The sequence below is a fragment of the Stegodyphus dumicola genome, chromosome 4 (assembly GCF_044657685.1).
Source record: "Stegodyphus dumicola isolate Sdum_Otavi_A_Nest chromosome 4, ASM4465768v1".
Taxonomy (NCBI): Eukaryota; Metazoa; Arthropoda; class Arachnida; order Araneae; family Eresidae; genus Stegodyphus; species Stegodyphus dumicola.
The window spans coordinates 32,450,757-32,475,810 of NC_140771.1; the positions used below are offsets into that span (position 1 = coordinate 32,450,757).

Genomic DNA, 25,054 nt, shown 5'->3' on the forward strand with positions numbered 1-25,054 from the left:
CTCAATTGAAAACTCTGGTTTAACTGCTTAAGAGGCCACAATTCATAAGTTCTTCAGTTGTGTACATATAAATTTTCATCTCAAGACACAGATACAAATGATACTATGGACAGTTGATGATAAAGCATATTTAACAGATCAGATTTCTGAATAGAGAATTTGATATTAAAATTATTGCTATATTTCCAATTCAGAAAAATCTGGAAGTGCAACATGTAAAACACTACCACTGAATATATGAATACACATGTAAGTAGAAGTACTTTATTCCAGGTACATTACATGTGAAATTTTTCAATACTAACTCAAGGGATAAAAGTAACACTTTATCACTTCATTATAACTTTGACATGAGAACAAATTTTCACTGAGATTATTGCATAGAAAAACCAAATGAAAATGTAATGGCCATTAGTATGGAAAAATGACATTTTAAACTTCCATTTGCGTAAATGTTTCCAGTTTGTCAAAATTAAAAAAAAAAAAAGTTTAATAGCCTAAAAAAAACAATAATTTTTTAAAAAAATAACTACATATCATAGCTGCCAAGCTTGAAGCATGACAAACCAGGAGTTTCCAGGCTGTGTGGTGATCCTATTTCAAAAGAACTCCAAATTTACTATTGACTATTTATAATGTGACTTAGCTTACTAAACTATTTATAATATGATTCTAATGTAAAATACATAACATTTAATTAATTTTTATATTCTTTTGGCTAATTTCTTCTTTTTATTTATTTAAGTACTTTTATATACACTTAAATTAATGCACAGTCTGGAAAAAAAGGGGGGAGGAGGGGAGGGACAGTTACCTATACCTCCTATTCTATTGGGCCAAATGACGAAATTTTAACTTATGGTTCTCGTGTCTCATAAGCGTGATTTAGACTATATATAGCATTGTTCTATATTGCATAGGTATTTTGTTATATATTGCATAGGTGTATTGTTATATATTGCATAGGTATTTTGACACAAAATCAGACTTTTTTTGGAATGAAATACCCATGCTTTTCCATATTTTGATTCTATGGCTCTACCATTTAGCTCCTCAGTGTTAATTGAATTTGGTATATATTTATTTAATGCCTCCTTTTTTTTTATTAAACATACTTGATTCATTCTTTCACAGTTTAAAATTTAGGTTCAATCCAAATCAAATTCATAGCTATTTTTTTATTTATTTGTAACATTTATATTTTTTAGTAATTTTTGGGAATTTTTTGAAAAAAATATTTGAATTATTACCAATAATATTTTTACCATTACATTAAAGTAGATGTATTTCTAAGCATATCTATTAAAAACTATAGTATTTTATTCAAAATTTCCTACGATATATGTTAGTTTACATATTGGCATGTTTTGAAATTTGTCATCTTTGCTTTAAGCAAATGTGGTTTATGGACCTAAAAATAAGAACTATGATTAAAAAATTTAATATAAAGAAAATTATTTGAGAGAATGAATGATGCCTGTGCACAATGAAAGGGAAAGGAAAGTAGGTTGCCATAAATTAAGAATTTCACCAAGTGAATATTCTTGGCACAATATAAAAATTATCTCAAGATAAACTTTTGAATTTTTCAGTAAGTTTTTTTACCAAATTTTATATTTAGGCATAAATTTGAGTTGTAGAATCGAAATATGGAAAAAAAAATCAGAGTGCCTTTTCAGAAAAAGTCCTATTTTGTGTTAAAATAAATATGTTAGATCAACACTATATATAAATCTAATATATATTCTAAGTCGTACTACTGAGACATGAACAATGCAAGTTAAATTTCGGCAATTGGCCGGTAGAACAATATATAAGGAACTGCCTTTCTTTTTTCTTTTTTGTGCAGAGTGTACATACTATTGCATGAATAAACTTTAATAATGTACTATTTATTAACATAAAAATTAAATACAAACATTAAGTGAATTTTCTTAAAATTTTCCTACATATGTTGACAGAAGATAAAGATAACTCATTTAAAAAAAAAAAAAAAAAAGTAAGGAAAAATTATGCTCAAAATCATTAACAGTGGCAGAATGAAATCTACCCAATTTTCAATATCATTCATGGCTGCAAAACATTTTCCTTAGAAAAGGTTACAATTTAAAAATTGAGAGATCCAATGATTTACTAAGAGGTGTGATGAACAACTGAGAAAAATGACAGCTATGGCACTTGTAAAGAAATGCATTCAGTCAGTTCACATGAATGCATTCAATTTATTTAACCTTTTGGCAGTTATGAATTTTCAAAGTGAGTGATATAACTGATTTCTGGCTAGATGGATACAGTGTTAAAAATAGTGCAAAATGTATATTTTTCTTAATGCTTACATCCAAGTTGAAAATAACTAAATGTTATTAGTGTTAAAAACAAGAATTATTGATGAAATCTAATCAGTTATAATTAGGTTAATTAATAGTTATTAATAACTCTTCACTTCATATCAGTTAGGTTTATGTTCCCTTCACTTCCTTTGAGCATTTATGCATATTTGGTATTCTAAGGCAAAAAACAATTTTTGCTCTTACCTCATGCAGTCATAATGGCCATTCAGATTCATTCTGTCATTTGATGGAGGAAAGAAGCCTTGTTGGTAAAGGTGAAATAAGCTAAAAATTAAAAACCAGGAGGTACAATGAAAGCCTGGTGTGTTGATAGTTATGAAACACTAGTTTTTTAAGACATTCTAAAAGATGAGTCACTGACAGATACAACTATCATTTCATAAATAGTCAATCAATATGCATTGAGGTCATACAGATCCTTAAAGCAACAACTTTTTTTTTTTTTTTTTTTGTCAAAGTCTTTGCAAAAATTGCTATTTAAAGACTTAATAATCCCATTAACTGCATGGACACTAAGAGATATTATTGTATCTATAATATAAAAATTATGGACAGAAGACAAAGACTCAAGGAAGAGAATATTAAGACTATGATTATGTTAGCTTTTAATTAATCCTTTTTTACTTTGTAGCAGTAATTTATTTCAATATAGCAGATTAAAAAAACAGCAGTGTATTTATTTCTCCCCCTTTTTGGGGGGGCATAAATGAATGCATAATTTTCATTTATGACTTTCCATTTTTATGATACCTGCATTTTTGCATTTTTCTAAGGCAAAAATACTGCTTGAATATTTAAAAATTTTTTAAACAAAAACTTAAACAGACAAGAGACTTGTAATATGAATACAATTTACACAGCAATAAAATTCCATTTGAAAAAGCAAAAGGACATAAAACAAATTGCAATTCTGACTACCTCCATTATCTGTATAGCACATAATAGAATAGTAATGGTTGTAAATTTTGGTAACTGCCAAAGGGTTAAATGTATTAAGTTTCCTAAATGCACTTTTTTTTATTACATCAAAATAAAATCAGTACGTTTATAAAACAGGTGAAAACGAAACTCAGAAATCATACTATTTACAAGAACTTGGAATGATGCATCTTCTATATAAACAATGGAAAATTAATACCTACAAACACACAATCAGAATTTGTTATATTTCTTGAAAATAGTGTTAATTCATGCCATAAAATTGTACAAAATTATATACAAATGCATAAAAAATAATTAAGTATCAACAAGCTCTAGAGGAAAGAGATAGTATTGGGTAAAATGCAATGCAGCATGGGTTCTGAGTATCCCGCTTTGTCAACAGAGACACGGCATCCCTCCATTCTTGAAAAGGAATTCTAGAGCTCTGAAAGAAAAATAACAAAATTTTACTATGCTCATTACTTAAATTTACAGATAATTGTAACTTTTAGCAAAAGCATACAGTTATTATTAAGAAAAGACAGATTTCAAAATGACAATGTTTACATTAATTATTTTATCAATAATTCAAATAAAATAGTGCTAATGATAAAAGATGTTAAATCAATTCATGTTAAATCAATTGTGAATCAATTCCTTTTTTTATTTTATGAAGTCTACTTATAAAAATGAAACAATAAGAAAATAATTCTAGCTTTTTTTTTTTTTTTTCTTGCTAAGTTCCTCACGACTGCTTGAAACAGGCCTATTGCTTTGCATTGCTTTAGCAGCATATATAAGCACCAATATGCTGCTTATAGCACCTTGGTCATCAACCTGGCAGGAACCATACTTCTCAAACAACCTGCTTTCTGTTACTCTTTCTGAAACTTGGGTAGTAATTTTGTTGAAGATGCTAGAGATATGAAAGAAAGCATGGACAGCATATCAATGTGTCTCTTCATTTTTCAAGATGATAAGAATGGTAAGTTGAAATTACAGTAAAAGGGGAACATTACATACACATCCATACTCAAAACTTAAATCTTCTTAGAGTAGGATTTAGGGAGCAATGTGGATAAAACATAATGAAAGAGAAAGATTTTTAAGACATCTTTTGGCTCCTATATTCATACTCACAAAGAATAAGCCTTCTAAGAGCAGGACTTCTTAGAAATAAATAGCATTTTGAAAGAAAATATTGTAAGCAAGGATAACTGCTCAACTACTTTGATATTCCTACACCCATACTCACAAAGAACAAACCTTATGACAACAGGAACTTAAAAAGAGATTTGGGTGACGAAAACACAGTGAAAGAAGGAAAAAACTTCTAAATTTCCTCGCATTCTCACATCCATGTTGGACAGACTAGTACGATTTAGAAAGAGATAGCATTGCAAAAGACAAACATGTTAAGCAAAGTAAATATAATAAGAGGAAAAGATTACTAGACTACCTTGAGATTCCCACACCCATAATCATAAAGAGTAATAAGCCTTCTGTAAGCAGGATTTAGAAACAGACTAAAGTGAAGAGAACATAGTGAAAGTAAAAGGTCTTAGAACTCATACTTAACAATCCCCCCAAAAGAAAAGCTGCCGGGAAGAAAGATTTAGAACATGATAGATATTAGATGATTAAATATTACATGCCAACTCAATAATAGTATCATAGTATGATTTTCAAATTGCAAAATACAGAAATATAATATTATTTGGAGTGTCAAAATATAGAAATATAATATGCCATGTTGTTAGTACAGACTTTTTTTTTCAGTTTATTCACTCAGAAGTATTTAATTTAAAATAAATAAATTAAATAAATATTTAAAAATTTTTATAATTTAAAACTTATTGAATTATTTGTGGATTGCTTTTTTAGATTGAACCATCAAAATATTCTCCTGTGAATATTCCAAATTCCATTGCTAATTGTCCATCTTTTTTTAACCCACTGTTCAGAAAGAGTATTTAATATACTCTGTATCTCAAGTTTAAAGTATTAAGTATCATTACATATCACCTTTTCTAACTTTTAAACTTGTTAAAAATGCAGAAAATCTTTGATTTTTGAAGTGAGGTGTAGCTGAAATTGGAAAAATTCTTTTAGCATTTGCTTGTTCTATTAATTATCTAAAAAAGAGTTATAATAATTTATCCTATTTTTTATATGCTTCACAATTGTTTTTTTACAAAGAAATCCCAGAAAATAAACCCTCTTTTTTTGGGGGGGGGAAAGTGGAGTGAAGTATATAAAATAATATTAGATTACCCTAAAGAGGAAAAAACATTCTTTCATTAGAGAACCAACATCAGAGTGATACCTATTACACAATCTGGTGTTACGGATACTGACAACCTTTTAGAAGACATCTCACAGAACATGCTATTGAATATTTTTTAATGAATGTGAGAAAAGCATACTAAATTTAAAATATTGCTAAATTCAAGCTTAGATTAAAATATACTTACTAAAGAAAAAAATTTAATAAAAGAAAGATAAATGTTTAGTCATAGATATTCTAACCAAGTTAAATTATATACAGTGCTAAGTTTGAAATCTTGAATAACCTAAAATCTGAATATTTTCCCCTATGCTTTTTCCAACCACATTTTTTCATAATAAAACATGTAGAGAGTTCCGATTCATAATTTCCTTTTGGCACAAAATAAAATAGCTCCATAACAATCATTCATTAGCATAAATCTCTACCATCAATAATTTGGCTCAGTATCTACCCTTTTGCTTGGCATACTGTCAAGTTTAGGATTATTTATCCTTAGATTGCCAATAGATGGCGGTAGTATTTGTTTGTAAAAAGAAACTGTGATGTCATAATTATGTATATGTATCTGTTCGTCTTTGGTGTTCGTGAATAAACGTTGTGTGGTATAATGCTCCTCTGTTTATTAGAGATTTACACATATTTTGTTTATGGTGCCTGCAAACCGGGATTATTACGAACCAGAAAATCGACAGACTGAATATTTCGAAAATGGAGGGCGTTCTTGAACATTTGAAAAAGAAACGATCGGTTGTTAGACAATTAACTACAAAACTGATAACCAAAGTCGAATCGAATTTAGCAAATAATATTCCGCTAAATGAGAAAATTGAGATAATCGAGGATTCATATGAACAGTTAATTGAGAAAATCAATGAACTGAAAAGTTTAGATTCAGACATAGAAACGAAAGTAACTTTGGAGGAGATTGAAAATGAAGTTACCTTAAGTCAAGAATACCAGGATAAAACTGTTATATGGAGAGGAAGAATACAACGATTTTTGAAGAAAAATTCGGAATCTTCTAGAACAGTTCATCAGAACGAAACGGCTAATGTTGCACTTCCAGTTGAAGCGAAAACAGTGAAGTTGCCACGTCTGCAAATTGGAACTTATTACGGAGATTCGTGTAAATGGTTAGACTTTTGGAACCAATTCGAAAATACAATTCATAATCATCAAGATTTGAGAAAAACTGAAAAATTTACGTACCTAAAATCCTTACTTGGAGGTAATGCTTTAGCTGCCATTTCCAGTTTCACTTTAAGTGACCAGAATTATGATTCCGCAGTAGAAATATTGAAAGAACGTTTTGGAAGACAATATGTTGTTATCCTCTCCCATATGAATAAATTATTATCCCTTGAACCAGTGGGAAACATTTCAAATGTTAAAGCACTGCGTAAGCTGTACGATGAATGCGAAGTCAACATTCGAAGTTTAGAATCGTTAAACGTTACTTCTGGAAGTTATGGAAATATTCTCTGTCCTATCATTTTGCAGAAATTTCCAGAGGAATTAAATTTGGAATTTAATCGAAGTCGAAATATGGAAGCAGGATTTGATATAAAGGAACTTATAGAATTCTTAAAAAAGGAAGTTAACTGTCGAGAGGCTGCAAGTTTAATGAACTCTGCGAAAACGAATCAGAAACCATACTTTCGTCAAAATGAACAACGCACGAAAGTTTATCCGAATTATAAACCGAAAGTTCCGATTGCTTCAGCTTTATCAACAATTGGATACAAATGTATATTTTGTGATAAAGAAGACCATACGAAATATAAATGTACTGAGGTGAACTCTGAAGAGAAACGCAACATTTTGAAATGTACAGGAAAATGTTTTCTGTGTTTTGGATGTAAACATTTAGCTGTCAGCTGTAAGAACACACAGTTTTCCTGCAAAAAGTGCCGTGGTAAACATCATGAAAGTGTGTGTGTGAATCCCGCATCAGCTGTCTCCAGTGCAAAAAATAAGGAAACCGAAACATCGGCGGAAATTGTTCAAAATTCTTCTGCCAAAACTGGATCTAATATTATGCTTCAAACGGTGTATGCTGTGGCTGAGGGCAGAAATAAGAATTGTATTGTGAGGTGTCTTCTTGACGGCGGTAGCCAAATCTCTGCAATTCGAGAAGATTTATCAAGAAAATTACAATTACCAGTGAAAGGAGAAACTGTTTTAAATCTGCATACCTTCGGTGAAAAGAATGGGAAACATTGGCATCGAAAGAAAGTTGAACTTACGCTCCGGAATATTAATGACCCTGAAAAATCCATAAATCTCGAAGTCATTGAAGTACCAGTCATAACAAATGCCGATATACGAGTACCAGATGTAGAAATCAAATCCAACCTCCAAGCATTCGGCATCACTTTGACAGACTGTGGTGGCGCCGATGGAATGAGTCATATTTCCGTTTTAATCGGCGCGGACATTATGTGGAAAATAGCAAGCGAAGAAATAAAAAGGATAAACAGAAATGCCATAGCTATGAAAACCTTGTTTGGGTGGTGTAAACAAGGCAAATTTCTTTCATCAGACTTTCAAATCCATGATGCGTGTTTAAACGTAAGTGTAGAAGAGAAACTTCTAAAAAGCGCCGAATCGTTTTGGGATATTGAATCAATAGGAATTAAAAATATTTCTGACAAAGAACAAAATGAATGCAAATATTTAACAACTCGATTACACAAAAGGGTGATAGATACGAAGTTAGACTTCCATGGAAAGATCAGAATGTGACTTTAAGAGACAATTTTAAGAATGCTGAAAGACGATTCTTAAATTTGATCAAACAACTTAAATCAAACTTGAACTTTTATGCGCAATATAAAGAAGTGATTGATTATCAGTTTAAGGAAGAAATCATAGAAAAGGTTGATTTTGGTACTCCATCTGGGAGACGAACTTACTACATACCTCACCATGCTGTCATCCGTGAAGATCATAATTCTACGAAACTTCGCATTGTTTATGATGCTTCTTCAAAGGAAAAAAATCATGAATCTCTAAATGATAATTTACTACAAGGACCAAATCTTCTTCCTAAACTTTTGAAAGTTTTAATAAATTTTCGACTTCATCGAATTGCATTTACGTCTGATATAGAGAAAGCGTTTTTGCAAATTTCTGTTGCATCTGAAGATCGGGATTCAATGCGATTTTTGTGGATTGATGAGAATTCAAGTTTGAGCAATCCGAGAATTCAAGTTTATCGGATGTATCGTGTAATTTTTGGAGCAAAATCAAGTCCATTTTTGCTGAGCGCTTGCATTAAGCATCATTTAAAGGAATTTGAAAACATCTATCCCATAACTGTAGAAATGTTAGAAAACTTCATGTATGTTGACGATTTTATTTGTGGATCAGATACGAAGGAGGAAGCTATACAAATATATCATGAAGCCAATGATATAATGAAAAAGGCATCAATGACTTTGACCAAATGGAATTCTAATTCGGATACTGTAAAAAACCAGTATAAATCAAGTGAGAAATTCGTTAGCTTTAAACTGCCTGACTGTGATTCCCCCTCAAAGATTCTTGGACTTCAATGGGATACAATTAAGGGTATCTTCTGTTTTAATACACAAGAGGTTATTGATTTCATCCAGTCAAATGACCAAACAAAGCGTTGTGTTTTAAAAGCTGCTTCAAAAATCTTCGATCCTGTTGGGTTTCTTGCTCCATATGTTATTCAAGCAAAAGTTCTGTTTCAGGATTTATGGCTGAAAGGTGTTGATTGGGATGAAATTATCCCACCAGAATTGCAAGACAAGTGGAACAAATGGTATAGGCAACTATGTGATCTACCTAATATCCAGATACCTCGGTGGTATTTTCGTGAATTTGATGAAACACTAGAACTACATTGTTTTTCTGATTCATCTCAAAGTGCTTACGGAGCAGCAGTGGCTTCCCTGAAAAAATTATCTTTACCAAGACTCGAGCTTATGGAAGCAGTGTTAGGTGCAAGACTTGTAACTACAGTCCGTGTGCATTTTCCTCAAGCTAAGATTCATTTATGGACAGATTCTCTTATTGCGCTTCATTGGATAAAGAACTCACCGCGGTGATGGAAAACATTCATACAAAATCGAGTGTCTGAAATTCAAGACAAAACATCCCCGAGTATGTGGCATCATTGTCCTGGCTCATATAATCCGGCCGATAAAATCACACGCGGTGAAGTGAGTGATCTTGTAGTAGATCAAGTGTGGTGGCATGGACCTCCATGGCTTCATCAAGATGAAATAAATTGGCCTAAAGTGAACGAGCATTGTAACATAGTAGATAGTGAAGATAGAGTTGTGACTCAAGTTACTAGCAGTGTTCAACCTTTACAACCTGTGTTAAAAATAGAAAACTTTAGTGACTTAGGTAAACTTTTAAGAGTCACGTCATATGTATTTAGATTCATTAATAATTTAAAGTTAAAGAACAGTGATTGGTCCTGTGATCAAAAATGAAATATGTAATGCTATGTGTTATTGGATTATCTTATTACAAGGTGAGTATTTTTTTGAAGAGTTGAATGATGTTAAATGTAAAAATCCATTGTCTCATAATTCCAAATTGTTTGGATTAAATCCAGTAATGGATGAAAAGGGTTGTTTAAGAGTTGGAAGTAGATTAGTGAAATCATCATTAGATGTCGATGAAATTCAGCCTATAATATTACCAAATAATTATTTTTCTCGTTTAATTATTTTGAATTGTCATGAAAAGGTACTTCATAGTGGTGTAAATGAAACTTTAGTGCAAGTATGAGGGAAATTTTGGATTTTAAAAGCTAGACATTTTGTAAAATCTGTATTACATGATTGTAGATTTTGTAAAAAATATAATGCTAAAGCTGGACACGAGATATCGGTTCCTCTTCCAGCTGACCGAGTGGAGAAAGCTCAACCATTTGAGGTAAGTGACATAGATTTCGCTGGCCCTTTGTATTTAAAGGATGGTACAAAAGTGTATATTTCATTGTTTACCTGTGCAGTGACTCGAGGAGTCCATTTAGAATTGTTATCAAATTTAAGTGCAGAGTGTTTCATTCAAGCCTTACGTAGATTTTTTGCACGTAGGGGTATTTGTAGAGTTATATATTCTGATAATGCTAAAACCTTTAAAACTGCTGATCGTGAATTAAAATATTTGTATAAATTATGTAAAGATGAAAAGGTTCTAAATTTCCTTGGTAAAAATGGGTTTGAATGGAAATTTATTGTAGAAGGTGCTCCTTGGTGGGGCGGATTCGGGGAACATTTGGTATGATCTGTAAAAACTTGTTTAAAACATATCTTAGGTAAAGCTTCTTTATATTATGAAGAACTGTATACTGTCTTAGTTGAAGTTGAAGCTGTTATTAATTCTAGACCTATAACTTATGTATACAATAAACCAAATGAACCTGATCCTCTTTCACCATCTGATTTTATAACTGGATCTAGATTAACTGTTTTACCTTCACCTGAATCTAAACTAGAATCTACAAGATCTCAGTTGATTAAAAGATGGAAGCATAGGCAATTAATATTAGAGCATTTTTGGAAAAGGTTTTATAAAGAATATTTGTTTGAATTAAGATCAGTCATGTTTTCAAAAAATCCAAAGAATTCCCCCGTGTTTAAAATTAATGATGTTGTACTTGTACGAGAAGATAATGTGAAACGCTGTAACTGGAAGATAGGTAGGATTAAGGAATTATTTCACGGAAGAGATGATAGAATTAGATCTTGCGAGATTCAGTTGGATAAGGGTGTTGTTAGAAGAACAATTGAAAGACTTTATAATCTTGAAGTTCAGTAAAATTGATGCATCCGTTTACGGATGCATGGGGGGGAGTGTTAAGTTTAGGATTATTTATCCTTAGATTGCCAATAGATGGCGGTAGTGTTTGTTTGTAAAAAGAAACTGTGATGTCATAATTATGTGTATGTATTTGTTCGTCTTTGGTATTTGTGAATAAACGTTGTGTGGTATAACGCTCCTCTGTTTATTAGAGATTTACACATATTTTGTTTACATACATCTCAAACTGAGGCATCATCTATCAAAGCATTATTGATTTTATACCTACTGAATAATTTATATGGCTGACATCAACCTAGCATATCATTCTTTATTATTTTTCGCTTTCATCACTGCATAAATATCAACTCATGGCAGCTCAGAAATTATTCATGGTAGAGATGTATAAACAATTCTTTTTTAGTAAATTAGTTATTAAATACCGACCATGGCAACCTTTAAGTTGACATTATTGGCTTAAAGTTTTGTGTTTCTTTTTTTTTTTTTTTTTTTTTTCCTCATGCAAATTTGGTCAGAAGCCAGTCAGCAGTAAACCAACATGATTGCTGCTGGTTGACTGATGTCTGGTGTCAGGAAGATGTTTAACTCCGGGACATGTTAAGGCTGCTGTTGCATCCTAGCTGTTTTTAATTGCAAGTAAAATAAACCTCAGTTTTATTTTATATATGTTCTTATGTTTTATTTCTGAATAGCAAAGTACGCTTTCCAATAGACTGAAAATTTACCCACATCCACACTTTGTGATTTGCATGATTACAGACAGCTCTGGGAAGTGTCGAGGAGAAGAATTTTGACAAATTTCTTTCCATATGCAAAAAAAAAAAAAAAAAAAAAAAAAAAAAAAAAAAAAAAAAAGATTTTTTAAATTATAGTCATAGGCCAAAAGATTACATTTAGTGCTCTCTGAATAGATAATAACTGATTTATTATTCAGATAAGACCAGAACTGGCATCAAACTTTTGCAGTTGCACCAGATGGCTAAAATTTTTAGGATTTAGAGAAGAACCGAGCAACAAAATTGAGGGATGGCAAGATCTTTGGAATTCAGGGAAGTCATTCGAATTCAAACTTTAGAGGCACCAAATTTTTTTTTTTTTTTTTTTTTTTTTTTTTTTTTTTTTATTTAGGGAGGTGCTAGGCTTTGTAAAATTTATCAAATAGCATGAAATATTTTACACTTAATAGTTGGACACATTTTAAAGAAGATTACTGACATTTTATTGACAGTTAGCTTTATGTTGATTTTTTCTTTTATGCCTCGTTTCATAATGTAGTTGCTCAGCTCAGAGGTTAAGTAAATATCAGGCAAATTTTATATCAAATGGCATAGGTTAAAATGAGAAGTAAAATCATAATCAGCCCGACTGTAACAAAAGCCTGGATGTTGCCACTGTTACTGCTTGCCTATACTGAGACATGCTGAGCACAGCAGAATTGAATGCCTGATGTTGGCATGGCTGATAAGAGTTGAAAGTGTCTGTCTGATACTGTCTTGTCAGTATACTCTGTGTGTCTGATGCAACTAGTGTCATAGTTTTGTGTAAAATTCATGGGCTTATAACCCAGTTAATATACTCTAAGGCTCCAATAAATCACTAAAGCAACAAGGTGATAAGTTTTTGTATGATATAAGTCACACTAGGTGTCAGGAATAAAGTTTCACATAAATTTTTACATTTTTGTTTATCTTGTGTTAAAAGTAACGACTAATGAAAGTAGTAACTCTAATGAAATTAGGTAGTTAGATACTCTTAATCATTATAAATTTACACAGTCGCTGTTAAATTTTATTAAAAAATATTCATTAAAAAGCACTATTAAAATCTCAATCTAAGAACACTTTAGTTTAAAGCAGGGTTTCTTAAACTGTGGGTCGCGACTTGCAGCAGGGGGTTGCTAAAATTTTTACTAGTTTTGATATTTCTTTAACTTATTATAATAATTTTACAATTACCAAACATTTTTACACAATGTATCTGAAAATAGATAAAAATAAGACAATACAGACAAAGAAAAAAAACAAAAAAACAAAAACGTTTCCACGCATTCTTTTTATGATATAAACGTTCATTTTCCTTGCTTTGCACTTGATGCTGTCATTTCGTCTGTTTTTATTTAAAATTTTCACATTGTTCTATGTATTAAAATTAGAAATTAAAGTTAATGACCTAAAACTGCAATAGTATATTACAAGTGAAAAAATTGACAGTTTCACTCATGTGTGTGTTGGATTTGCGCAATAGTTATGGGTCTCACAAAATGTTTGTAAATATTACGGGGTCCTGTGGGTCACGAAAAAATCTCAGTGATGATAAAAAGGGGTCACAATTGAAAAAAGTTTAAGAAACCCTGGTTTAAAGCATACACAATTTATGACATTGATTCTAAATATTAGGATAATTCTACATTAAAAGCTACAAAACATTTACATTTTGCAACATTAACACACAACAAAATATTTATGCACCTTCTTGATTTGAAAACTTCAATTTCCTCACTAGTTTCTGCAGCATCTCCTAACTTGTTAATGTCTCAACAATATACCACTGAACATTAATTTCTTTCTTTTTATGCATTCAGCTTCTTCCTCAATAATTTTCCTCTTCATTTAAAAATTTTTGGATTTAATTAAAAAATTCTGTTATTCTAAAAACTGCATGTATTTAGAAGGTATAGAAGAAAGTGCTAATTTTATTTGTTTAGCGATATAAGCACTCAAAATAAATATGAAATGACATATAGTCAGGACCGGTACCAGAGCCAGTATGGCAGAATTTTTAGAATTTAGCGAAGCATCAAGCAACAAAATAAATGACAAGATTAAAACCATTTTGTAATCTTCTATGCTTGTGTCAAGTGAAAAGAAGAGGAAATAAAGAGAAGACAAACATGTTAAGAGTAAGACTTCTACAGCCATCAAATTTTTAATAATGTAATCTTCCATTAATTATGGGCATCTGGAAACCCAAATTTGGAATTTGAAATTTGTTTTATTATCGATTTCATATTTTGTAACACTTAATGAATTTTTGATTAACAAACTCAAAGATTTCAATGGCACCATATAGGGGGGGGGGAACATTTGTATCTCCAGCGAGACCCTCGGAAATTCTAAAGATATGCACATGCGATATTGCTACTGAATTGAATTTTATGGTTTAAGGGCAAAGAACATGATATTTAATAAATAAAGGTAGCACACAATAAGTTAAAAAACTGCTCCTTTGGGTGTAATGTAAAATCTGAAAGCTTTCAGTTTTTTTTAATACACTGCTCGACACTGAAAATACAACAGCAAGAAATGAGCGGTCAGAAAGTGATGGAATTTGGAAAAAAGACAGAGACAGCAAGCATCAATAAGTGATCTCTATTTCAAAATGACAGTCAGAATACAGAGCGAGAACTGCGTCGGCTCAGTAGGATGTAAGACCACCCCGGACAACGATGCACGAAGAAACACGTCTAGGCATAAAGTCAATCAGATTGCAGATGGTGTCCTGAGGGATGGCTCTCCATTCCCTTTCAACCATTTGCCACAGTTCGTCTTCTGAACGAGGCAGGGGCAGAGTCTACAAACGGCGTCCAATCACATCTCACACATGTTCGATTGGTGACAGGTCAGGAGAGTACGGTGGCCAGGGAAGCATCTGTATACCTTGCAGAGCATGTTGGCAGATGCAAGCACTGTGTGGTCGGGTGTTATCCTGCTGAAAAATTGCATTAGGCAGCCCCTGAAGGTAGGGGATCGCCACCAGCTGCAGTACATTATCCAAGTATCGTTGGGCCGTCATAGTACCCTGAATACGAACTAGAGGTGATCTGGAATTGTAGGCAATAGCATCCCAAACCATTATGCCACGTTTACTGCAGGATTAGATCTGTCTCCACGTCCACGCCACACACGTATGTGGCGACTGTCACTGGATAAACAGAAGTGTGACTCATCTGAGAACACGTTTCGCCATTCTGTTATTGACATCGCTCCAGTCTGACATTATTCTAAACATCGGCGTCTATGCTGTGGGGTCAATGGCAGTCTTTTAACGGATGCCGTGAGTGCAGGCCACGTTCAACCTATTGACAGGAAATGGTTCTGGTCGACATGGGAACATCCAGGGTAACTTGCATGTGCTGCAGAATCGCGGTACAAGTGACTTGCGGGACCGCCACAGCTTGTCGGCGGATGCGTCAATCCACGCGTGCCGACATCACTCTGGCTGCACCCCTCCTCCTTCCCACATTTCCTTGTTCCAACTATGTTCACCATAGTCGATGCATCGTGCTCGCATCCATGTGGGTATCAGCTGCTATTTGACGTAAGGACCAACCCACTCTTCTCAGTTCGATCACCGTACCCCTCGTAAAATCGTCTATCTGCTGGAAGTGCCTTCATTGATGGTGGCCCATCATTCTCTCCTATTACACGTATCCTCTGGGACAAAAACCAACTTTCTTCGATAATTTGTCTGGCAGAAATAACAACACGAATGTTGACCATTCTGCACGTTTCTTCCCTTATATCTTATTTCATGTGCGTCAGAGAGCTGCGCATTTCACATCATTGGCATAACTCAGTGATGTGCGTCTACTCTAAAATTTGCATAAATTTCTGACCACTCCTTCTTGGTGTTACATTTTGAATGTCAAGCAGTGTATATAATATTTATTTAAATTTTTTAGCCTTTTCTGTCATTTCTTGTTTCTCTTATGTTTCCTTATCAGGGTGTAAATGAATTACAGTGAATGAAAGTGTATTTAAACCGATGTAGTGAAAAGATTAGTCACAGCATTTCGCTTCAACACATTGTTGTTTCTAACAGCTGTTTGAATTTTGAATCTCGGATTTGCATTTTTGCCCCCGAAATTTAATATGACGCTGGTGTAGGTTCATGAGTCAACGTGCTAGGTTAAATTAAATTGTGTAGTGTTGAACTACTAGCTTATCTGTAATAACTGAGTTTCACAAAAGGGCCCCGCTGTGTTCATCTTCTAGTCTTATCAATAAGTCACTAACAGACCAGTGTATGCTAGCCAAGAAGACTAGACATTACACCACATTAATACCATGAAGATGTTTTTCATTCTGTCATTTTTTTTTTTTTTTTTTTTTTTTTTTTTTTGAATCTTCTGGAAGCACTGCTCTATAAATCTAGGCTTTAAATTCTTCTACAGTTTTTGAGGTGCAAAATCTAAAAGAAAATTTATCCCTACCAATTCTGCAGCAGCAAAAAAGCTAGACTTTTCAGGGAAGGGGGGGATTTGATAAAAGAAAAGTGTAAAACGAATTTTTGGAAACTGTGATTTAGTATTTATTATCTTATTTATTTTTCAGATTCAAAATATTCTAAGTCGCCAAAATGGAAAGTAATGTCACTTTGGGAAAAATAAAAAGGTTTTAATGTTATTTTAATGAAATTTATCAGCATTACAATGTTCGAAAAGAACAAAATCGAAAAATTCACAGATCTCTGAATTAAAAATTTTGTACAGAAGTTGATCTTCATTTCTTTAAACATATACACACTTTGTTTTGAAAGGCTACTTATTTAATTTTAACAAAAATCATAAATCTTTTTTAATATATTACAATTTTTGATGAAGTTCATCTTTATTTAATTGAGTAACATTAAATAAGTAATATTTAGAGATAACTCTAAGATAACATTTAGAGGCGTTTAAAAAATGTTTACGAGTTCTTCAACAGCAAAAACAGAAACAATTTCAAAACTCTTATGTTTCACTTCTTGCCCAGAAACTCGAGTATCGCACTGTTTATGTTAGAAGTAGGAACGAGTTCAAACGATAATTCATCAAATGTATATTTGTCAGAGAATAACCAAAAAATATTTCTCCAAAATGCTAGTTCATACTCTAAATGGCAGTCATAAAAAACAGACAGAAATATAAGATAATTAAAATTAAGGACTTTTACGGATCAAAACTCATCCCCCCCCCAAAAAACCTAAGAACTTTTAAAGATCATATAAACCCTGAATAATGTACTTTCAGGGTTTTTTTTTTTTTTCTTTAAAAATAAATAAAAATAAAATTTCAACATGCAGTGTTTATTATAGTTGTATGAGGTGGAACCATCCATTTGGCCACTCAAGCTGAAAGGATTTCCCTACATGGAATAATGAAACTATCTCTCACAAAGTCCATCCTTCTTTTTTACATAGAATTTGCTACCCTTCATGTAGTGATATAATTAACAAACCAACCAACTCTGTGATGTGACAATATCCCCAATCCTCTTATCTAGACAAGTGCATTATAAATGTTTTTTTATTGGTGATCTCATTTAATGATATTAAAATATTTGTGACACTTTCGATTAAATAAAGATGAACTTCATCAAAAATTGTAACATACTAAAAAAGATTTATGATATTTGTTAAAAACATAAATAAGTAGCCTTTCAAAACAAAGTATGTATATGTTTAAAAAAATGAGCATTTTCAAGACATGTTAAAACGTTTTAATAAGCATTACAAAAACAAATAATATTACTTGGATTTTAATATTTAAACATTGATAAAAATAAAAATGAAAAATTTAAATCATGACTTTAAGTAGCTCTTATTTAGACAACAGGAAAATTCACTTTTCATATAAATTTAATCTGTGCAAATTAATACCTACTAAGAAAAAAAAATTAAAAATTAATATACTCACTCTTTCTAAAATTGTACAGTCTTTGTCTTTTTGTAAGTAATGTTCTTGCCAAAATAACAGCAGATCTCTTAAATTATCTAAGATTCCAGCATGTTCAGATGTGGCCACAGAACAATTATCTTGATTTGATGCTAAGATGTGTAAGTATTTTGGAAGCTCTCCTTTTTTTAATCCAAACATAAGTATCACTAAAGCAGTATTTAAACAACTCACATTTTCCTAAAATTTAAAATGGATATTACTAAAAATGGAAATTGGAAGATGATTAACAACTTGTAAATATTCTATATAGCAAATGGAATTTAAAAACTCTTTAATAACTTATAATCAAGTGAGGTGGAAATAAAAAATAGAGAAATAATTATGATGCTAGTTTACAGCTATAATGCTGTGCATTTATTAACTAAAAAACAGAAGGTAGAATTTTTTAGAAAATGAAAGGAATAAAGAATATAATTTAATATTATTTCTCATTTTTAACATATTTTTTTGTATCTATGGAAATAATACACAGGAAATGACTACTTAAAGGTAAATATTTGTATAAAGTACATAGCTTACCTGAGTTAAACTGTGAATATTTATGAGCGAAAGCAATTTTTGTAAATAATGTACACGAACTTTTATACTGCCAACATGAGATAACAAAAAGCAAAGTCTTTCAGCGAAACCTACAAGAAACCATAGCATAACTAAATTTACCACACAACATAGTAAAATTAATTTCCTTAAAACATGGCTTAAAAATATTTTAAAACATCTAATACTGTACTATACATGCAAATATATAAATCCTACAACATAAAAAGCAAAGCACCAAGAAGGAGCAAGCCTTTATGAGAGAGAATGCAAATGATTAACTTTTGGTGGCCAATGACTGACTAGCTGGAGCTCTACCGCATCTGGTTAGTGCATAGAACAGAGGACATTCTAATGCCAAGGCATAATTTCCATGCTAATGTGATTTCGTTGGCCCACATACAACATACCAATGCCTCGCAGACAGGTTCATGAACAGCATTACAAAATGTCATCATTTGAGAGAGGACATAAAATTGGACTAAAGAAAGCAGGGTGGTCAAATCACAGTATTGATAAATATTCAGGCCAGAGCAATACTACCATCTTAGATGTAAGGAGGAATGGGTGAACCATGGCCATACAGAGCATCAAAATGGTGCGGTTGATCGAGAGCAATGACAGAATACATGGATAGAGTAATTGCCCAATTGGCACTCAACAGCGCTTCATGTGTCTTGATCAATAATTCAATATGTAAGGACACCGGTGACTGCAATGACCAATAAAAAGACTACTGCACCAACTGTCCCACACTGCCAGGCACTTTAGCAGTGGCGCAGGGCATATTTAACCTGGGATCTCGCAGACTGGAGTAAAACTGCTTTCAGTGATGATTTCTACTTGATATTGAGCTCCGATGACCAGCAAAGCCACCCAAGCATAGTGGTGGGATACTCCCCTGAGTGGCATTTGCCACACAGCTCGACAATCAGGAGTTATATTATGGGGTGCCATTTCACTGGACAGCCGGATCCTTTTGGTTTGTTATCCATGATATCCTAACAGCACAGCAGTATGTGGATGAGATTATATGCACTGTACTTTTGCCTTTCCAATTCACAAACCCCTGGCTCACATCTCAGCAGGGTAATGCTTGGCCGCAAATGGCATGTCTCTACTGCTTCTACAACACTTCCCTAGTGGGGCAGATCTCCCCCCTATCTAACTTAGCAGTTGGAAAATGTATGACAAGCAATCTCACAGGAAAACATTCATCAACTGTATGAGCCAATGACCAGCCAGATAAAAGCTTGCTTCAGGGCCAGAGATGGGCCAAGGCATTACTCATATTTTTTTGCTGTAGTAACTGCACTTCCTGAATAAACATTCAATTCCTATAATTCTGTTTTGATTTCAATACATGTACATCACACATACCTATTTTTTTCCCATTGGATAGCACCTTTTCTGGTATGTCACTTTTTATGATACAGAGTGTATTTGCCAAAATTGTAGTTAATTACATGTACATATATATATGTGCATGCCTTAATTACAGTTTTATAGTACTAATATTTACTTTAGTATCTAGTTTAACTTAAAAAAAAAAAAAAAACTTAAAATATATTTTATACAGTATATTTTATGTAAACTATTGACAGTTTAAACTAATTTATAAAAAATTATGCTTCATCAATTATATTACTAATTTTTTTCTTTTTATAGCCCACGTATTTAACATCCCGCAGATGTCACATTGTTTAATGGAACTCTACTTTCAGCTGGCTTGCTCCATTTACCTACGGATCTGAATTTAGGGAGCAGCAAAATTCTTTGCACTTCTATTTTCTTCATTACTGCAGTTATTTTTTTTTAAAGGGGGTATATTTAACACTTAATTCTTGTATTTCTGTTATCAATTTAGTAAATGTTTTATAGTAACTTAACACTTAGGCTAAAAATGTGGTTATAAATATACATCAATCAGTATAAAGTATGCATATATTAATTTATCGATCAATTATCGACCACCATGTGATTTCCTAGCCTGGACGTGTTTGAAAGTGACATACAGGAATATCAGTTAATCAGGAAAACACACCTGCTTCTTCTTGATTCCTAGACATTTTTTTTTTTTTTTTTTTTTTTTTTGAGGGGGGATTTCTAGTGTTTCGAATTTTGGACTTTGTACTGTGCGTACATTAGTTAATTCTATGAATTACAGGTTATGTCAAACTGGGTCTTGTTTACATTTTATTTTTCCTAACTTTTTGAATTAAATTTAACTGTTTGCATATACTAACTAATAAATAACTAACTAAATCATATTGATGCCTAAAATGATTTGGCCCACTAGCGGCCGAGCGGTAAAGTCACTGAACACAGGTAGTTCGGTCCGAGGTTTGAATCCCGCGAAACACATAGGTGTTTTCGTGGTTTTCCCCATGTGTAACATGTATACGAGCCAGTTTCTCTTAGAAAGTCCTCCACGAAGGCATCCCTCCCCTTAGACAGATAGCCCTCGAGGCTAGCCTCGAGAACGGAGGGAGAGAAATGAAAAATTACAATTATGAAGTATTGAATGACCTAATTATAAAAGTTCAATGAATTACTTTTTTTTGCAAAATTAATAACCATAAATTTTCAAACATATAAACTACTACATTTTATGTAAATATTTTAAATTACCTGAATTAATTCTTTAAAAAAAATATCTAATTTCTGCTGCTTTTTTTTTATTTTCTGATGTTTGTGGGCTTGTCTTTCTTTTGTGGTGAACTTCATAATTGCAGGAAGGTTGACTTTTATTTTCCTCATTTACAGTTGAAGAAATTTCCTCAAGAACTGCACATGCAGAGGTAGAAGCAGTTTGCTTTTCTGCTAATGTAGAAGGTTTTTCAGAGACTTTTATAGATGACTCATCTGAAATACATGTTTTTAAGTCCTCTTGATATGTTTTCCAACTTCTGCTCATATTCAGTAAGAGATCTTTGTGAATTGGATCAGTCATTGTATTTTTTTAGCCATATTTTTCACATGAGGTTTCTTTAGAAGCCATTAAATCATATTTAATAGTCTGCACTACATCTAGGGAATCAATCTTAAGAGAGGTTCTATAGTCAGTGACAAGTGTATCCATTAAGTTGAATGCATTTTCCACTAATGGGCCATGGAAGCAGCTAAGGCAGGCTTTGACCAATTTAGCCAATGTAGGATACTTATAATCATTTGTGAAATCATCTTTTAAATTAAAAACTTTAGACCAATATTTATCAATTGTACACTTGACTTGATTTCCACTTTCATCAGATGTGTAGAGCATTTCTTTGGTGATATCAATATCACTCTGGTATAACCTTATTTCAGTTTCTACTTTTGACTTTTCATTATCACTAAAAATATTGGACCTAAAAGATGATAATTTTTCAAAAGCTAATATTGTACTGGTTTTACCTCTTAGCTCTGGATCTAATGCTGTAAAACTAATTAGATATGAATTTTTAAGGGGTAATTTCTGTTTCATATGCTGTGCTGTATTAGTATAAGCTTTCATCAGAGAAATTTGGAATTCTTTTGCTATTGGATGATTTTTTGATAATTTCTTCAGGAGAGTGGAAGCTTCTGCACCAGTAAATATTACTTTGCTAGGTAGATGGAATTCTGGATTTGTGACATCAACCTTTAATAAATCATTATAAGATGTGCACTCTATATTTTCTGGCTTCATAAAAAAAGAGAAAAATTTTGCCATCAATTTATAAATACTGGAATGTATTAAATGAAGCATTGGTTTTTTTGTTTCAAATAATTTAATATATGTGTTGAACTCTGGTAATACTGCTGAATATAATGCCATATACAATAAAGCTTTGTTTTACATAACAAATAACCCATTTAGTATTCTTTTTTTCCAAGCTAAAGCATCCTTTGTGAGTTGTTGGGAATGCAAGCAAGAATACACCCCTTCAACAATTTTTTTCTGAGCTGCAGAAATATTTCTTTTATTGTATACAGTTTCAACATAAGAAAAATAATCCCCTTTATCAGTTTTATCCAAGTAGTGAAAATAAAATGCAATACGAGTATCCCACAGATCTTTGATTCTTTCTAAAACACATAAAATGTACACCCACCTATGGTCTGGTCTCTTCAAGGGCTTAAGTTTTTTAATGGCAAGGGATTCACAGATTTTGAAAAAAATTTCTCTTTTACTGCAGCTTTTCATATCAAAATAGATGTCATCAAACAAATCTTCTAAGTATCTATCAAAACATGAAGCAAATTTTTTTGCACAGTTATTAGCTGTGTGACATGTGTCACCATCAATATCTAATAAGTGGGGTGCTTTGTTTGATCGTAGTCTGGTTTCAACACCCTTTTTTTTTCCCCACGCATGGTGTTACGTGAGTCCATTAATACACTAATTAAGTTTGCCCATGGAATATTATTATCTTCAATAGTATTAACAACTGCTTTAAAAACAGCTTCTGAATTGCAAGATTCCATCTTTAGAGATGCAAAATGATGAACTACAACTTCATTTTGATTGTTGTCATAAAACTGCACCAATATTGCCAGTATACTTTCTTGAGCATTGCTAGTACTTTCATCCAAATTTAGAGAAAATGGAATCTTCTTTAAAGTTTTAATGATATTTTCCTTAATAGTTTTTGCGAGCCCATATTTCATCTTATAACATGCAGTAGCCCTGGACATTTCCAACGAGTTTAGTGCCGTCTGATCGCGGCTCAACTGTTTCCAGAGTTCAATTAAATTGGGAGCTACATTGAAAGAAAGAGAATTCTCGGCGATAAACGAAGTTATTAATACCTCTTGGCGTGCTTTTCTTGTCACTATATCCAATGGCCGAGCATCAGTCTCCAGTAAGTCATCAGTATTTTTTTGATTAGCATAATTACTTAAAGTCATTGAATGTCTAATGCACTTTGAATATTTTATGTGCGCCACAGTTTTAGAATGATTTGTGAAAGCCTTGAATCCTTCTCCACCATACTTCAGCAGTGAGTTACAAAAAACAGAATATGCTTGTCCAGCAACATTTATTTTCTTACACCATGTGCCGATGGTATCCCCATTACCATCTCTCCGTTCAATCCACCTAAATGCATCCTGGACACCTTCTTCTAATTGTATAATATCACTATTTATATAGAGAAATTTCATAGTGAAATTCTCTTGCGTACATAAATAAAAAAATATTTCAATAAACGAAACGAAAAATTTACACGTGCATCAATAAATGAAACGAAAATTTTATACAGCGGAGAAAAAAAAGTTGAGAAGCGATCAATGACAAATAGCTAATACGGCGAAAAATCCCCCTTCTCAACTTATTGGCACCACGCCAGGAGAGATAAGACCTTTGAGCCCAGAGTCACGTGATCGCACATCTGGTCGAACAAAGTCTCTCCTTTTTTTTTTCTGCCACGCCTACTTGCCGAAAAGAATCCAGAAGAGAATGTCCGAGAACCGGGAAATGAGTCATAACTCGCAATAAAGAAAGAACAAAAAAAGAAGTTTTTTCCCCCTTTTCCCGCATTATCACTGCCTTTGGAGAAAGAAAGGAAAAGTTTTCACCACACACACTGACCTTGCATTTTCTGCTTTCAAAGCAAACAAAATTACCCAGATCAAAATAAATAATTCATTATTATTCCTACTTCCTTTTGAACGACGATCCCCGGAATTTCCAGGTATCAAAGTTCAAAATCCCCGGAATTCCGGGGTTTCCCCGGAGCACAAACACCCCTGTATACAGGTAATTCTCCTATAGCACGGTAGATAAGTTCCCAGAAAATGCCATGTTTTATGAAACAGTGCTGTACAAGACCCAGAGGCAGAACAAAAAGGGGGGTTACGTTCTCAAAACTTATTAAAACCAAGTATTTTTTTAATTCTACATAAATAATTAAAATGTTTATTAAAAATATAAATATATGTATAACACAAAACAAAAACTATTATTTAAATTTAAGGCACCTTTAATTTAATTAATTTCTCTATCGTCATTGCTCAGTATAGGCAACCAAGAACGTTTTTTCTGGTGGAATGAGATCGCTTTTATTTTCAGAATTTTTTTCTTTTATTTAAAGTTCTGCCACCTTCTTCCCTCTTTAAAAAATCTGCAATTTTGCTTTGCTTACTAGTTCTTATCAGATCATTGTAAATTTCTTGATATGGAGCCAGACAGTTTAGCAGCTCCTTTTGAATTTTCAGCTTCTTTCAGCGGAAGGGTCTGCATTCAAGAAAAATGGTTCGAGATTTTCAGCTAAGCTAGGTCTTCTTTTATTTTTTTTTACAGTTAAATTATTAACTGCACAATTTTCATCAGCACTAGTGTCCTCAGAATCGATTTGATTTACAGCTTCAGATGACATTTCCATCCAATCTGCTTCGTCAATTTCTTCTTCCACTAATAAATCTTGAACATCCTCAATAGCCATATCCAGAAAACCTTCGCCT

General features: G+C 32.5%; 1 protein-coding gene across 2 annotated transcripts in view; it reads right to left on the reverse strand.

Moving 5' to 3' along the window:
• Positions 1 to 250: 250 nt before the first annotated feature.
• The window catches only part of LOC118189013 (short transient receptor potential channel 4-associated protein-like), a 90,043-nt gene continuing 65,239 nt past the window's right edge, over positions 251 to 25,054 (reverse strand). For both annotated transcript variants that reach the window (XM_035359546.2, XM_035359545.2), the window contains 3 exons: positions 18,611 to 18,720; positions 18,050 to 18,268; positions 251 to 3,717 (listed from right to left, as the gene is read on the reverse strand). In XM_035359546.2, coding sequence (XP_035215437.1) covers positions 3,595 to 3,717; positions 18,050 to 18,268; positions 18,611 to 18,720 — 452 coding nt within the window. In that variant the 3' untranslated portion in view covers positions 251 to 3,594. The remainder of the gene's footprint in view (positions 3,718 to 18,049; positions 18,269 to 18,610; positions 18,721 to 25,054) is intronic.